At 41.7% G+C, this 16,344-nt stretch overlaps 2 protein-coding genes across 6 annotated transcripts; one reads left to right on the forward strand and one right to left on the reverse strand.

Annotated features, from left to right (window-relative positions):
• Positions 1-642: 642 nt before the first annotated feature.
• si:ch1073-513e17.1 (sialin) lies at positions 643-8,728 on the reverse strand. 5 transcript variants are annotated; one of them, XM_024441754.2, is made up of 13 exons: positions 8,536-8,728; positions 6,858-7,009; positions 6,638-6,756; positions 5,875-6,051; positions 5,328-5,548; positions 4,856-5,089; positions 4,474-4,648; positions 3,864-3,982; positions 3,577-3,738; positions 2,254-2,386; positions 1,662-1,809; positions 1,363-1,453; positions 643-1,004 (listed from the first exon to the last, which is right to left on the reverse strand). In XM_024441754.2, the coding sequence occupies exons 4-13, from the start codon at positions 5,975-5,977 to the stop codon at positions 837-839; spliced, it is 1,554 nt and encodes a 517-aa protein (XP_024297522.1). In that variant the 5' UTR covers positions 5,978-6,051; positions 6,638-6,756; positions 6,858-7,009; positions 8,536-8,728; the 3' UTR covers positions 643-836. The 5 variants fall into 5 exon arrangements, with proteins under 5 accessions (XP_024297522.1, XP_024297521.1, XP_024297526.1 ...); XM_024441753.2 differs by having other exon boundaries at positions 6,858-7,012; XM_024441758.2 differs by lacking the exon at positions 6,858-7,009 and having other exon boundaries at positions 8,565-8,728.
• Positions 8,729-8,827: 99 nt separating this feature from the next.
• On the forward strand, positions 8,828-16,271 carry ppt1 (palmitoyl-protein thioesterase 1 (ceroid-lipofuscinosis, neuronal 1, infantile)). Its single transcript, XM_024441760.1, has 10 exons — positions 8,828-8,932; positions 9,523-9,648; positions 9,836-9,945; positions 14,417-14,544; positions 14,828-14,898; positions 15,000-15,102; positions 15,282-15,372; positions 15,509-15,607; positions 15,714-15,785; positions 15,868-16,271. The coding sequence occupies exons 2-10, from the start codon at positions 9,531-9,533 to the stop codon at positions 15,988-15,990; spliced, it is 915 nt and encodes a 304-aa protein (XP_024297528.1). The 5' UTR covers positions 8,828-8,932; positions 9,523-9,530; the 3' UTR covers positions 15,991-16,271.
• Positions 16,272-16,344: the final 73 nt, after the last annotated feature.

Below are 16,344 nucleotides of genomic sequence, written 5' to 3' on the forward strand. Positions count from 1 at the left end.
TGGGAGCCAGGCCCAGCCAATCAGAATTATTTTTTTCACACAAAATAATTATATTATTGTCAGAAATACTCCTCAGTTTCATCAGCTGTCCGGGTGGCTGGTCTCAGACGATCCAGCAGGGGAAGAAGCCAGATGTCGCGGTCCTGGGCTGGCATGGTTACATGTGGTCTGCAGTTGTGAGGCTGTTCTCTAAAACAACGTTGGAGACGGCTTATGGTAGAGAAATTAACATTCAATTCTCTGGCAACAGCTCTGGTGGACATTCCTGTAGTCAGCATGCCAATTGCACACTGCCTCAAAACTTGAGACATCTGTGGCATTTGTGTGACAAAACTTCACATTTTAGAGTGGCATTTTGTCCCCAGCACAAGGTGCACCTGTGTAATGATCATGCTGTTTAATCAGATTCATGATATGCCACACCTGTCAGGTGGATAGATTATTTTGGCAAATTTTGTGCAGAAAATCTGAGAAATATTTAAACTCATGAAACATAGGAGCAACACTTTACTTGTTGCATTTATATTTTTTTGTTCAGTATAAATACGAAACGTGGTCAGAAACAGATTGTTGTAAACAATACTAAAGAAAGGTATTTGGAATATAAAGAGGCCATTTTAAAAAGTCCCTAATTCTATCATGAATAATGTATTATATATAGGGTCCCATTCCCAACACAGTGTACTAAGAGACTATTAAAATGCACTGGTCCATCCTTTTTAAAACCACCTGATGGGGAGTTAAGTTAACCTGAGGTCAGCTTATTTCTTACAGGCCCTATTCCCTTTAGGTCATGTCATGTCATGTCTTGTCTTGTCTTGTCTTGTCTTGTCTTGTCATGTAGGGATTAACCCATCTCTCTCTGTTTCTGCCTGCTCCTGATCCTCCTCTGCCAGGGCCCATTTCTGGACCTTCCCGCTGCCAAACAAGGTGAAGACAAGCGCTCCTCCGGCGCTGATCCCGGCTGATAGACAGAACACATTCCTCCATCCCGCCAAGGAGTGCTGTTTGAGGAGGGAGGGGAGACATGAGTCACAGTCGTATGTATAACAGTCTTCAAGGGTGCAGTAACTTTTAGAAATGAGCCATTGCATTGTCCTCATGTCAAGCAGCCCAATTCTGATCTGTCTTCCACTAATTGTTCTTTGGACCAATCACATCAGATCTTTTTCAGAGCTGATTGGTCAAAAGACCAATGAGTGAAAAAAATATCAGAATTGGACTGCCTGTGTAGACGCAGCCTCGGTCGAATACTTTTTACAGAAACAAGTATTTAAGTAGCTATATTAAATATATTGAATTATTTTGAAAAGCAGTTTCAGAATGAATCAATTTGATGATGAGGGAAAAGCTAAAGCGTACATCTTTGGTGAGGTAACCTGTGATGATGGGCGCGACAACACCTGGGATAGTCGCGAAAGTGTTGGTGATTCCTAAAAGCACCCCCGCATACCTGAATATGAGAGGAAGAGTGAGACAAAGAGGTTCAAATACATCCAAAAGCAGTGAAAAGGCACTGAGTAAGTGACTGAGAGTGTGATAGAATGAGTGCAAGAGAGTTCAGTGAAGGTCCAAAACATGCCAGAAAAGACTGGTGAGTAAAGGAGAGAAGTGAAGAGAAACAAGTGAAGTGACGACATGTCAAATAGATAAACACCCACCGTGGAGCAATGTCTATCTGGTTGATGAAGACCCCGGCTGCACTGGTGCCCCCTACAGTGGTAGAGAGGGTGAGGAAGGTCACAGCCAACACCCCACTGCAGCCGGAGAAGCCCACAGCAACCAGGAACGCTGCAGGCAGCAGCAGACCTGAGGGAGGAGGAGTCAACAATATACATCAATACACATGTTGAATGTTCAAACACTGCACTTACTTTCTATTGATAAGAGACATAAGTGTGGCCATTCATTCATTCAATTAACAACAACGACAACAACACACACAATATATATACACATATATATATATTTATATATATATATAAAATACTCTAACTGTAAGTTGCTCTGGATAAGAGCTTCTGATAAATCACTAAAATGTCAATATAAAATGTAAAACTCTGTAAGTTCATATTTCGCTAAAACATATTTCTACAGACTAAAATATCAACTGCATTAAATAGTACCAAAGAATCCCCCAAAAAATGTTGCAAACTTTTATACGTTTTAACAGCCAATCAATCAACATCTGGTAAAGCCCATTCCATAAGTAACCAAGACCAATTCCTTCCAAAATAAAAGTCCCCTCCTTGCCTGTGATAGTGAAGATCTTGCGGACCGCTGTTACACTCAACAGCTCCTTCTCCAGGAGGCTGTCTGCTACTACACCTGATATCACTGAGAAGGCCCAGCCACCCAGATAGGGCAGAGCTGAGAGAAAGGCATTCTACATAGAGAAACAGAAAGAAATAGACTATATTAACCAACGACAAAAATAATTGCAACTACATTGTAGGAATAAAATATCCCGATAAAATGGCGTCACTTTCACCAATGTTTTATTCAAACATTGCTACAGCAGCACAGGCCTTGGTAACAACACAACATGATTCAAGTCCAGAGACTCCTGTACTATCCCTGTACAGTGTGATATACTGATACGACACTAAATCTTAGTCAGTCATTCTTTATTCCTACCACCTAAAGTATGTATACACTTGTCTAAGAAATATGACAAAACTCTACCTATGGAGCCTGGATGTCGATTATGGCAGCCAACCGCACCTCTCTGATTCATAGGGGTTTGGTTAAATGCGGAAGACACATTTCAGTTGAAGGCATTCAGTTGTACAACTGACTAGCTATCCCCCTTTCCCTTATATCAAAATCAAATCAAATTGTATTGGTCACATACACATATTTAGGAGATGTTATTGCGGGTATAGCGATATGCTTGTGTTTCTAGATCCATCGGTGCAGTAGTATCTAACAATTCACAACAATACACACAATTCACACAAACCTAAAAGTAAAAGAATGGAATTAAATATATAAATATTAGGATGAACCATTACAGAGTGGCATAGACTAAAATACAGTAGAATAGAATACAGTATATACATATGAGATGAGTAAAGCAAAATATGTAAACATTATTACAGTGACTAGTGTTCCATTATTAAAATGGCCAGTGATTTCAAGTCTCTGTATATAGGGCAGCAGCCTCTAACATGCAGGGTTACGTAACCGGGTGGAAGCCACCAAGTGATGGCTGTTTAACAGTCTGATGGCCTTGAGATAGAAGCTGTTTTTCAGTCTTTCGGTCCCAGATTTGATGCACCTGTACTTACCTCGCCTTCTGGATGATAGCGGGGTGAACAGGCAGTGGCTCGGATGGTTGTTGTCCTTGATGATCTTTTTAGCCTTCCTGTGACATCGGGTGCTGAAGGTGTCCTGGAGGGCAGGTAGTTTGCCACCCGGTAGAGCTATTACCATATTCTTATAGTTATCTAGTCTTGACAGCACTCTGGAATTGAGCATCTCACTCTGTCTCTCCCCTCTTCTGGCATCATCCATAGAAATCATATGTCCATATCTATGATGTATGACTTAATGTACAATTTCTTTGGGTCTCACCTGTCGGAGGTCAAAGTGAAGCACCGTGTCCATGTAGGTGGGTAGTGAGGTGAGCAGAGTGTAGTAACCCCAGTTGGCACACATCTGAGACACTATGATGGCCCACAGGGGAACAGAGAGCACCATGGGTAACAAAGGCACCGACCAGCCATGGGCACCACCCTGGGTTAAGAGGCATAGAGAAAGAGAGAGAGAGAGAGAGAGAGAGAAAGGGGATTGACTGTAAAAGTGATTGACAAATGTTTGATAAAGTGGCATAAAGGATACCACAGATATATTGTTGTTACATCTTTTCCTATGGAGTTGATGATGTAATGTTTTTCTCTTGTGCTGATTCGTGGATGAGTGCCAGGCTGGTCAGACACCAGAATGAACCAGAAAACTGCCCAAATACAACCAGCACCCCCTGGTGACGAGAGAAAGAGGGAGAGAGAGGGAGGGAATGAGAGAAAAGACTGGTTATGTTGACATCTTTATAAAGCAAGAGGTTGTGTTGGAACAGTGTTTGTGCTGAACTAGGTTCCTGTATTTCTAGGGAGTGTTTCCTAGCCACCGTGCCTCTACATCTGCATTGCATGCTCTCTGGGGTTTTAGGCTCAGTTTCTGTATAAGCACCTTTTTTTTCTTCTCAACTACTGTTGTAAAAAAATAGAAATACTCTATAAATACATTTGATTGATTGAGTGTGAAGAGAAGAATTGTGAATGATCCAAAAATAGGAAAGTATAATGTGTGTGAAAACAGGAGAATAAAATAAGAGCTGACAATGCAGATAATGGTGTGTGTAGGGGGAATGTATATGGTTGGGGGGTGCAACTCAAGATTGCGAAGGTGTCCTTAATGTTTTGAACACTCAGTGTATATGTTTGGGGAGTGTAATTGCTATCCAACTCTCACCACACATGTAGAAGACAGCGGGCCAGCCCAGACTGTGACATATGAAGCCGGTGAGGGGCAGGGCTACAAAAGCCCCAAAGTTTGCCCCTGACCCCGACAGGGAAATAAGACGAGACCTCTCTAGAGGGGGAGCCCAGCGAGCCCACATGGCCATCATGGCCGGGAATGTCACCCCCTGACGACACACAAACACAGAGCAATACACACTGATTTGTCACTTAAATTAACAATATACCTTGGAGTTTTAGAGAAAATAATGACCACATGGCCAAATTGGCTATACTGTAAGTATCCCATAAATCGAATGCTAAGCTAATCCAGTTCAATGCTGATAACAGAATGAGATTGACCCCTACTCTGCACACATGATGAAGCCTCTTACCTCCCCAAATCCCTCCAGTGCCCGTAAACCAAACAGCCAGTAGGGTCCTAGCTGGGCTGCCAGGGGGGTGAGGAGGGTGAGGGCTGCGGTGCCAAGCACCCCTCCCCCCAAGAAGATACTCCCTCCAAAGTGGCCGGCCAGGTAACCCCCGGGGATCTGAGTCACCAGGTAACCAAAGAAGAACGCCCCCAGCAGCAGGCCCTGAGTTGGAGAATCCCACGAGTACTGAGGTATCTGAGAGAGAGAGAGAGAGAGAGAGAGAGAGAGAGAGAGGTAAATGAGCAATAGTGTTACGTATTAGTTTGTGAGTGTCTTGTATCTACTGTGCATACTTTGCATGTGCAGTATGTCCATTATGCATGCATCATGTTTGTGTGAAGCATATTGATGTACTGTAATATATGAGCTTTAATATGGATGTACAGTATACTATAGGTCTAGTTGTGGATACTTTGGAAAAGCTGGTACTTACCCCGTCTGGTTGGTCTGGGGTTTGGCTGCCGTTGTTATTCCCGTGGGAGGACACTGGGCACTCATGGCCAACTGAGCTGTTGAGAGTTGGTTGGCTATTGGTCCCATTGACCATGGCGACCATGGCAACACTTAGATTGACACGGAGACCGTAGACAACGGAGAATCCGAAGAACATCATGATGGCCAGATTGTAGCGTGCAGAGCAGCATTGTGGAGGTACTGGTAGACATGATGACAACAAGTGCACAATCACACCTCACAATCGATCTGAAAACACTTAGACTTTAAAGATGACTATTTAAACAGCGCTGATAGAACATCTACACTAGCAAACGAGGAGTACTTGACACTTAAATGACCTATTTCACTAGCACTAAGCTAAAGCATAGGGACATATCCAAACTTCCAGGTAGGTCAAATTTTCACTTGATATGACTTCCTTCAACTATCATAAAAAGTTATCATTACATAATAAATCACCCTCTAGCACATCCATGCTGCTGAGTGCTGACTATGCAAAAGAGCAACCCAAAAATAGTAGACACCTGAATCATCAACATCCACCACTTGTTTTTTAAGTAGGGGTGTTGTCTCTCCACTCTCGTCCAGTGGGGTGGAGTTGATGGAGTATCCATTTTGTAAAGCCATGGCAACCACCAGTCAGGTGACAGCCAGAGATGGAATGAAGTGGTTGTGATCTGAGGTCACCTAACCATAGTGTCCTAAGAAAATGTGCAGGACAGACAGAGAGCAAAAGTCAGCAGGAAAAATGGCAAAACATTCAGTCTCATGCGCAAGCGCAAGCGCACACACACACACACACACACACACACACACACACACACACACACACACGGGGGTTAAGACTACAGACACAGGCTGGATATGAGAATGACCATGACCTGACAGGTCAATGGTCCTTATGGTGTTCAAATAAATCCATGTGTGCTTGTGCAAACATTACAAAACACCTGACTAAGTCAAAGAAATCAAATATACTGTAGACATGCATCATAACAGTAGACTTAGCTCTTTATATTGAGGAATGTTCAAAATTCAGGGTTCTCCAACCCTGTTCCTGGAGAGCTACCCACCTGTAGGTTTTCACTCCAACCCCAGTTGTAACTAACCTGATTCAGCTTCTCAACCAGCTAATTATTAGAATCAGGTGCGCTAGATGAGGGTTGGAGCGAAAACCTACAGGATGGTAGCTCTCCAGGAAGAGGGTTGGAGAGCCCTGGATTAGATAGAGAAAAAGGTTTGACCAATTATCACAAGTAGGACTGGTTGGACCAGAATGTTACTCACTTGCTGTTATTGAGTTTCTAGACCTAGATCATAGGACTGGGGAGCATCATACATTCTTCTTCAGATGATGCTCCAAATAGTTTTAGGCTGGCTGGTGGTGTGGCTTATACATGTTGATCCTGAAGAAAAAAACAAGATGGAAAACAAATACCAGTCTGTGAATTATGGCCTATGTAAAGTCAGTCACAGAATCATGAATTCAATGATTTTTCATAGCTACCTCTTTTAGAGCTGGACCAGTAGTACGCAATAAATCTGATCTCAGAATACAGGTCTGTCCGCTAAATTAAATAAACCAGTAGTCTTGGCCTCTCCTTCACTCTGACTGTAGCTTGTGCAGACTGATTAAAAGCAGATGTGAACCTAGTGTATCTGCTGACGAATAAAACGTTCACACTCAAAAGGTTAACATTGGAGGAACAGAGAGTGTGTTACACAAGTCAGCTGATGAGGGGGGTGGAATAGAATGACATAATGTAGTGCCTTTTGACATGGTGTAGTGGCCATTTAAGGTTAATAAAGTATATTTATTAAATGTTTTATTTAACTAGGCAAGTCAGTTAAGAAGAAATTCTTATTTACACTGATGACCGAGTTCTTATTCAGTTTAGAGTGATTAACACAATGCTTAGCATATTTATATGTTTTTGCTATTCTGTAATATACATAATTTCCAGTGTTCTATTTGTGACATATTTGTGTCTGAGTTGATAGTCACTAGATTTTTGTACTGAATGTTATGGATTCTTCTCATATCGTTTGATAGTGATTGACGCCAGAGCTACAGATTGCAAAAGGACCGAGGACACTGATTCTAATTGTATTGATTACATTATGCACAGTATGCACTGTGTGATTCTGTAGCAGCAGGCAAAGTCACTGTCTTTTGTTTTGACTTCGCACAAGCCTCTCGGGCTGATGTTAAGAGAACATTTGGCACTGTCTGAATATAAAGGGCCTGTCTCCAAGAGCAAAAGAGAGAGCCCGTTAGACATTTTCTCTGCTTCTGTACTAGAGGTGTCTCCCTGTTGCATCTTGTAATTAAACCAACATTATTTTGATTGATGTGATCAACGACTGCTCTCCTTTTTGTTCACCTGGAAATTCCCATTACAAACGGACACAGTCAAAAAAAACATGGGCATTGGTATGTGATTGTGTGTTATCTGTAAAGTTCACTTCTTCCAAAGTTGGTATAATAACTGTGTGTAGTTTTAGTAACTCTATGCTTCTTCTTTCAATCATAACTTCTCCATTTTCTGACATTAGATTTGGGAAAGGGGATTTTAAATCCAACCCGTTCGACATAACTAATGGGTATCACACGCCATCACTGTCTATAATGACAACAAACAATGCAATGAATTATGCTCACATTACAATAGCCTCATTACGTGACAACTTGTTTTCTTTTACATGACAGACCTACAGGAATATCTTTGACTTCTATGGCTTCTGACTATGCTGTGTTGTCATGTGTTTCTCTCATGCTATGTTGTTGTCTTAGGGCTCTCTTTGTGTAGTGTTCTGCTCTCTCTCTTGTTTTGATGTGTATTTTGCCATATATTTTTATTTAATTTATTTGTATTTATAATCCCAGCTCCCGTCCCCGCAGGAGGCCTTTTGGTAGGCCGTCATTGTAAATAAGAATTTGTTCTGAACTAACTTGCCAAGATAAAAAAAAGGTTAAATAAAATAAAAATAATAAAACAAGGTTATTACAACACTGGAGGCTTATAAGCAGTCAGTCATGCATGTGAATCGAAACATTCACTTGAAACAGCTGGCCACATTGGTACATAACGAGAACAGATAGCTAGATAGGTCTCATAAGTAGATCCAAAATAGTACAGCTGCTAGTGCATTTTAGTTGAATTTGAGCTATAGAGCAAACCTACCTAGAACGAATGGACTCTTCAACACAAACCTTTGGTTTACGTTGCACCTGTCGTGTTTAATAAATGTGTAAAGAGCTCTCTGTTTTGCCTTATAGCGGTATAGCGTCTTTACTGCTTGTAGCCTTTCCACTTGGCACAGACCAAGTAAAAACAGTGGTAAAAGTGTTGTGTACACTGTTTGCGATTCAGGGAAAGCGGTAGTCACATGATCAATAATATTTTTTTATTCGGTGACGTTATTTTTAATTTACACTGAACTCTACAACACAAGGTAAACTAAACGAATGTACACATCGCGCGATATGCTGCTCCGTATGATGTGGAAGTTGATGATTGTTTCTCAAGTTTCTTCCGGGTAGCTAGCATGTCATGTGACAAACTGTGGCGATTCTGAAAAGTAAGTAGTAGTTTATTGCTCGGTTTCAGATTGAGTGTTTATTGCTCAGCAAATGTGTATAGTTTCAATATTCAGTGAAACACGACTAGCAAGAAATGTAGACAGTTGCTTGGTCAGACATAGATACCTATCAAGCTAGGAAAATAACGTCCCTAGCTTCCCACATTTGGGAAGGTAGCGTGCTAGCTAACGTTAACTGGTTTGTTATAAAAGAAAGGCACCTCCCAAACTTGTCTTTGATTTTGGGAAGCTCTCGCAGGCATATTCCATGATTTTGACAACATGGAAGACCCCTACCAAACAAGAATCGCGGCTTTAAAGGCACTCTCTGCCAGTCCTTGCATTCATAATAACTACGTCTGCATCTGAGAGATTACTTTCCCTCAGCCCCATTGCTCAGTTTACCAAACAAAATGGCAGGGCCAGGCTGTTGAAATTACACATTGTGCCTTTTAACACTAACACATATTGTTCCGTTTAACACCGCTAATAGCCCACTAACATTCCTGTTGTAACACATGACTGATTACATAGATAGCCTTGAATTTGCATTAGTTCACTTCTGGTCCTCTTCTTTATATTGATTTCAGGGTTCAAGATGACCACACTTCTCCGCTTGCTCCTGGGGGCTGGCCCCCTGCTGTCACAACTTTTCCTCAGCCCGGTACATGGATCTGACAATGCCACCCTCCCATTGGTTATGTGGCATGGAATGGGTAAGCACTTAGATGCATAATACTAGAACATTATGTTTTCACATACAGCAATGATGTTTTTCAGTTTGGCAGAATGGCTAAGCAAGGAAGGGGAGGCCACTTCCTGTATTTGCCTGTGGCCCTTAGATAAGTCATGCTATGTCAGATAGTGTATATAGACCCTGTTCTTGTTTCTGTTTGAATACAGGAGACAGCTGTTGCAACCCTCTCAGCATGGGCTCCATAAAGAAGATGATCGAGGAAGCAGTCCCTGGCATTGACGTCCTGTCCCTGATGATTGGCAAGACTGTCATTCAGGTACTTTCCACTCTCCTTGAACCTATCTCTGTGGCAGGGCTAGCGCCAAAATGAATAAGTTGGACGGCATTTGATTTCCATAGGCAGGCTAGTTTTTTTCGGACGAACCTATGTGATTTTTATTTATTTTTAATTTTTAATGGTTATCGTTAAGACCAGTTTCAAATTTGGTGAAGCTTACAATTTACCCTACCATTTTACCCTACCATTTCTACCGGTCTGTGTGCCAGTTATGATTATTTTTACATGTGCATTTTTGTGGAACAGTTATATTTCTATAATGTTTTTGTTTCTCAAAATCATTGTCACGTAGTTAATCATAAAAATCATAATTAAAATGATACAAATCTCAAAGTTATAATTCAACTAATGCGAGAGCTGTATGGACACATTGATACACCGTGAGCCGTTGGCAGCTAAAGAAATGAGCGCATGGAACTCAGAGATTGCCTGTAGGTCAATGCAGCAGTAGGCCTGTAACTTCCATTGTCAACTAAGTAAAATAAAACCTAAAGCAAACAAATAAAAACAGAAAATATCCTGATTATATTCAGGTTCTTTCAATCGCATTCATCTCTGTGCCCTGCCTCTCTTACCATCTGTCTTGACTTGAGCTATAGCTAGTGAAGATTTTTCAAATATTGTGAGGAACTATTATCATTCCCAATGACTCAAAACAAAAAGGACTTTGTTGACTTAATGTCGGTTTATACAATGTGGACCAGAGGCTGCGTATGAAGGGTTTGATGCAATTGGGGGGCGGGGGGGGGGGGCTTGCTGAAATCCTCCTCCATTCTAATTTCCTTAATTTTGTGGCTAGAGTCAAATACTTTCTGTGGCGCACAGAGTCAAAAACGTTCTATAGAACAAACTTCGTCAGGATAGGCAACCAAAATGAATAATTCATGTATGTGTGTTATATTAAACAGAGGGTGTAAAATGTAGGCAAGTAATAAACATTTCAGAACATCTACTAGTCGAATAAGACATGGGAGAGATGATGAATTTTGGCAGAGATTTATTTATAGACTAATACAGTTCAAACAATTAGTCAAACCGAGAACTGCAAACATTACCAGTGCCTCCCCCACGATCAAACCAACATATAAAATTAAACGCAGCCTAACGTGATCAGAAATCTCAACTAGAAAGCAAGTCGCAGCAATGAAGAATGGAGTGCGTGCGCGTTTACGCGAAGGGGGGGGATTCTGGCAGGGGGGAGCTTTTCGGCACAACATCGTTCCTCAAGTTATAATGCTTTAGTTGCTTACTGGACCCTGGCAATCTGTGTGAAATGTTAACAAGCTAACAAACTAACCACTATCTGTTAACTAATGTTTTCCCTCTACAGTATGTGGTTCATTTTCAGAATGAGAGAATTAGGTGAAAATGAGGCATTGCTTGTTAAACAAGTCGATTCAGGGATCAAGTGTAGCTGATGCCGGGCCAGGCTTAAGCTGGATGCCACTATAGAGGTGAAAGGAACACCACACACTTTCTCACTTTTGCTGGCACATTGTAGAACAGATGTCCACAAGCAAAAAATGTACAATGTAATAATGTGCAGTGTAGCTCAAAGATATCGTTTTTGTTGTGTTGAACTGTGTGTGTGAGAGTGAGGAGGGATTATATATGTTTTTACTCAGTGAACATTATTTTTGCACATACATAATCTTGTGCACTTGATCGATGTCTATACTGGCCACTAGAATATAGCAAAAATAGGGTCTGAATACTTTCTGAATACACTGTATGTAATTGGGAATTGATCCAAATAAACAATCAATGGGCAAACAATTCACACAAGGAAATGCGCAAGAATTGGCAGGAGACAGCTGCGCGCATCCTAGAGAACCAAGTACATTCGTGCCATATCTTCATCCCATACCCCTCCACTTTTTTTTTCTCTCAACATTTTAAAATGATACTCAAGACATTATCTAAACACATCATTTAGATGCTGTTCACTGACAACTCAATAATCAGCTAGGCTTATTGTCACGCGTGCTGCCCAAATACTGTCTGCCTAAATAGGCATGTGCCTAAGAAGCTATGTGGCTTGTGGCTAAGTCGTGCTCTGTGGTTGATGGATTTTGAATGATTTTATTTAGACAGGAGTAATTATATAATTTTGGCAAAACATCATACTATAGGGGAAGCCATTGTCCGAACAGTGCACTGTGCACATGGCAACTTTCCTTTCCTCTTGAAGAGGCTGAAACCTGAGATCTGTATATAATGATGAGATTCTCATGTCTCCGCCCTAACAACGGGAGTTGTCCCAGAGGCAGGAAGGCAGGCGACAAGCTAAGGTCTGCATATTATGCCCGTAGAAACGCATTAGGCTTATTTTGGACAGATTTTCGCAAATAGTGAGCCCTCTCTTACTCTGCTGAAACTTTCTCACCGGCGAAAGCATCTGAGTTAGCGAAACAGCGCCCCTCTGTCTTAATATACGTAGCCCATGTATCTGATGCTGTTTGGCCAGAAATAGTATGACATGCCATACTCTTTTGATCCAGACAGCATCAGATACAGTTGAAGTTGGAAGTTTACATACACTTAGGTTGGAGTCATTAAAACTCGTTTTTCAACCACTTCACAAATTTCTTGTTAACAAACTATAGTTTTGGCAATTCGGTTAAGACATCTACTTTGTGCATGACACAAGTCATTCTTCCAACAATTGTTTACAGATTATTTCACTTAATTCATTGTATCACAATTCCAGTTGGTCAGAAGTTTACATACACTAATTTGGCTGTGCCTTTAAACAGGTTGGAAATTCTAGAAAATGATGTCATGGCTTTAGAAGCTTCTGATAGGCTAATTGACATAATTTGAGTCAATTGGAGTGTGGATGTATTTCAAGGCCTACCTTCAAACTCAGTGCCTCTTTGCTTGACATCATAGGAAAATCAAAAGAAATCAGCCAAGACCTCAGAAAATAAATTGTAGACCTCCACAAGTCTGGTTCATCCTTGGAAGAAAACTTCTGTAGGTACCACGTTCATCTGTACAAACAATAGTACGCAAGTATAAACACCATGGGACCAAGCAGCCGTCATACTGCTCAGGAAGGCGATGCATTCTGTCTCCTAGAGATGAACGTACTTTGGTGAGAAAAGTGCAAATCAATCCCAGAACAGCAAATAGCCTTGTGAAGATGCTGGAGGAAACAGGTACAAAAGTGTATATATATATCACACACACACACACACACACACACAGTAAAACGAGTCCTATATCGACATAACCTGAAAGGCCTCTCAGCAAGGAAGAAGCCACTGCTCCAAAACCGCCATAAAAAAAGCAAGACTACATTTTGCAACTGCACATGGGGACAAAGATAGTACTTTTTGGATGAATGTTCTCTGGTCTGATTAAACAAAAAGCCGAAGAACACCATCCCAACCGTGAAGCACGGGGTGGCAGCCTCATGTTGTGGGGGGGCTTTGCTGCAGGAGGGACTGGTGCACTTCACAAAATAGATGGCATCATGAGGTAGGAAAATTGTGGATATATTGAAGCAACATCAAGACATTCAGGAAGTTAAAGCTTGGTCGCAAATGGGTCTTCCAAATAGACAATGACCCCAAGCATACTAGATGGCTAGATGGCCACAACTTTGTGGGCAGAACTGATAAAGCGTGTGCAAGCAAGGAGGCCTAAAAACCTGACTCAATTACACCAGCTTTGTCAGGAGGAATGGGACAAAATTCACCCAACTTGTTGTGGACTACCCAAAACGTTTGACCCAAGTTAATAAATGTATAGGCAACGCTACCAAATGCTAATTGAATGTATATAAACTTCTAACCCACTGGGAATGTGATGAAAGAAATAAAAGCTGAAAGAAATAATTCTCTATTATTCTGACATTTTACATTCTTAAAATAAAGTGGTGATCCTAACTGACCTAAGACAGGGAATGTTTACTAGGATTAAATGTCAGGAATTGTGAAAAACTGAGTTTAAATGTATTTGGCTAAGGTGTATGTAAACTTCCGACTTCAACTGTACATGGTCTACACATACTGAGACAGCGTGGCACTGTTTCACTCGCTCGGATGCTTTTTCTGTGATTGAAGCGTCTTCTGTCGGCGCACATCTCGGTCAAATAAATGAATATTATTTAGACTGGCAAGGAGGTACGGTAAGGTGGGCCAGGCCCCCTAAGGCCTGTCCGTAACTCCGGCCCTGCTCAGTGGTGGACAGTCAAGATCTGCGGTGACCAGTGTGGATGCTTGCCTTTTCTCCAGCCAAGCGGTAACGCACATGTTCCTACTAATGAAAGCTTTGATTGAAGTTGATTAGTAGAATCAAGTGTGTTACTGCGGTGCTTGCATTCACCGGCCTTTGTAGGGTAAAATAGCTCACCTCTGACCTATTTTCTGAAATGTGATATTCCTGTTTGCCAACTTTGTTACGTTCCCACCATGAACTTTCTTGCCTCATATCTACCCCTCAGGACACAGAGAATGGTTTCTTCATGGACGTCAATGAGCAGGTGTCCATGGTGTGCAGCCAGCTGGCCCAGGATCCCAAGCTGAAGGATGGCTACAATGCCATGGGCTTCTCCCAGGGAGGGCAGTTCCTGTAAGTGTCTCTGGACCCGTACTCGCAAAGCCTCTCAGAATGTTTTTTTAAATAGAATGTTAGAGATTGGGAAGGGCCACTCCGGTTCTGGAGAGCTGCAGTACACTTTGACACCTATTCAACCAATGTAGTTAAATCAGGTGTCTCATAGCCGAGGTGGAACAAAATCCTGCGGAGTCTCCGGTCCTCAAGGAGTTGCCCATCCCTGGTAAGCGGAGGAATATACTTTATACAAGAAGCTGTCATTCTCAGTTCTTCACCTTTCCACCTCTTTTCCCCCTAGGAGGGCAGTGGCGCAGCGCTGTCCATCTCCTCCAATGAAAACCCTGATCTCTGTTGGGGGACAACAACAAGGTAACGGCACCATGGCAACAGTGCCTCGTCTCTATTCAGCAACATTGTTTTTCATTCACTTCCTGACAGTTGTGTAATGATTCTATTCTCCACATTCACAGGGGTGTATGGTCTCCCTAGATGCCCTGGAGAGAGCTCCCATATCTGTGACTGGATTCGCAAGGAACTCAACTCAGGAGCTTATACCGATATTGTGCAAAAACAGTGAGTGTAGGCTTACAACTCAGAAGGAAATTGTTATGTTTGAGACAAGTCAGCAGCACCCAGGTAATCAGTATGACATAGTTACTGTATGTTTTTGAGAGGATGCGCAAAGAAAAGACAGTGCTTTATGTATTGTGGCTGTTATCTAGTGGTACATTTGGAATCCTTGTCTTTATCAGCTTGGTGCAGGCACAGTACTGGCACGACCCACTGAATGACGACCTGTACAAAAAACACAGCCTCTTCCTGGCTGATATCAATCAGGAGCGGGTTAGTATGGTGCTCATTTTCAGAATTGGACGTTATTTGATTGGTCATACAGTGCTGTTTGTCTTCATTCTCCAGAGAACTCTCCATAACTGTATTCCAATTTAATTCAAATGATCTGCTGCATTTCACCTCCCAGGTGGTGAATGAGACTTACAAGAAGAACCTCCAACTGCTGGACAAGTTTGTGATGGTCAAGTTCTTGCAGGACAGCGTTGTTGATCCAGTTGACACCGAGGTAAATACTGGACACATCGTGACAATCTCTTGATGTACTGTCCTCCTCCTACACTGTAATTGCTTATGAACAAGATGTTTTTCCATTTGCAATCTCTTTGTCGTAGTGGTTTGGTTTTCTGAAAACTGGTCAGGCGAAAGAGACCGAGACCCTTCAGGAGAGTGTCCTCTATAAAGAGGTAAAACCCCATCATGTTTACGCATCTTCAAACAGACACGTATTTCAATAATACAGATTCTGATAATGTTACCGGTTTTAAGGATCGTCTGGGACTGGCAGCGATGGAGGCAGATGGGAAACTGGATTTCCTGGCCACAGAAGGAGATCACCTTCAGTTCACCGATGAGTGGTTCAATGCCAAACTAGTGCCTTACCTGCACTAAAAACACCTAGCTAGCTACACTGACATGAGTTGACGTACGCACACATTACTATTGCACTGATCATTCCGATACCATCCTGCTGTTTAAATCAAATAATGCACTATTTATGATTTTAAAAACTGTTTTACCCAGTTAACGTACTACCACAGAGAAATAAAGTTGGTGTTACTTGGTTCTCAGAGATGCATGAGTCTAATTTGGAGATCTCTATTCAAGTTTAAATGTAGGATAATTTGCTTAGCACTGTATTTTGGAATAAAAGTGTGGGTGTTTCTTCGCTAGTAGTGTAATGGTAAATAACATGTTAAGAAATCACTGGTTCTGAACGGAGTTAATTATCAAGCTCTCCTTGTG

This window comes from Oncorhynchus tshawytscha, linkage group LG13 (genome assembly GCF_018296145.1).
Source record: "Oncorhynchus tshawytscha isolate Ot180627B linkage group LG13, Otsh_v2.0, whole genome shotgun sequence".
NCBI lineage: Eukaryota > Metazoa > Chordata > Actinopteri > Salmoniformes > Salmonidae > Oncorhynchus > Oncorhynchus tshawytscha.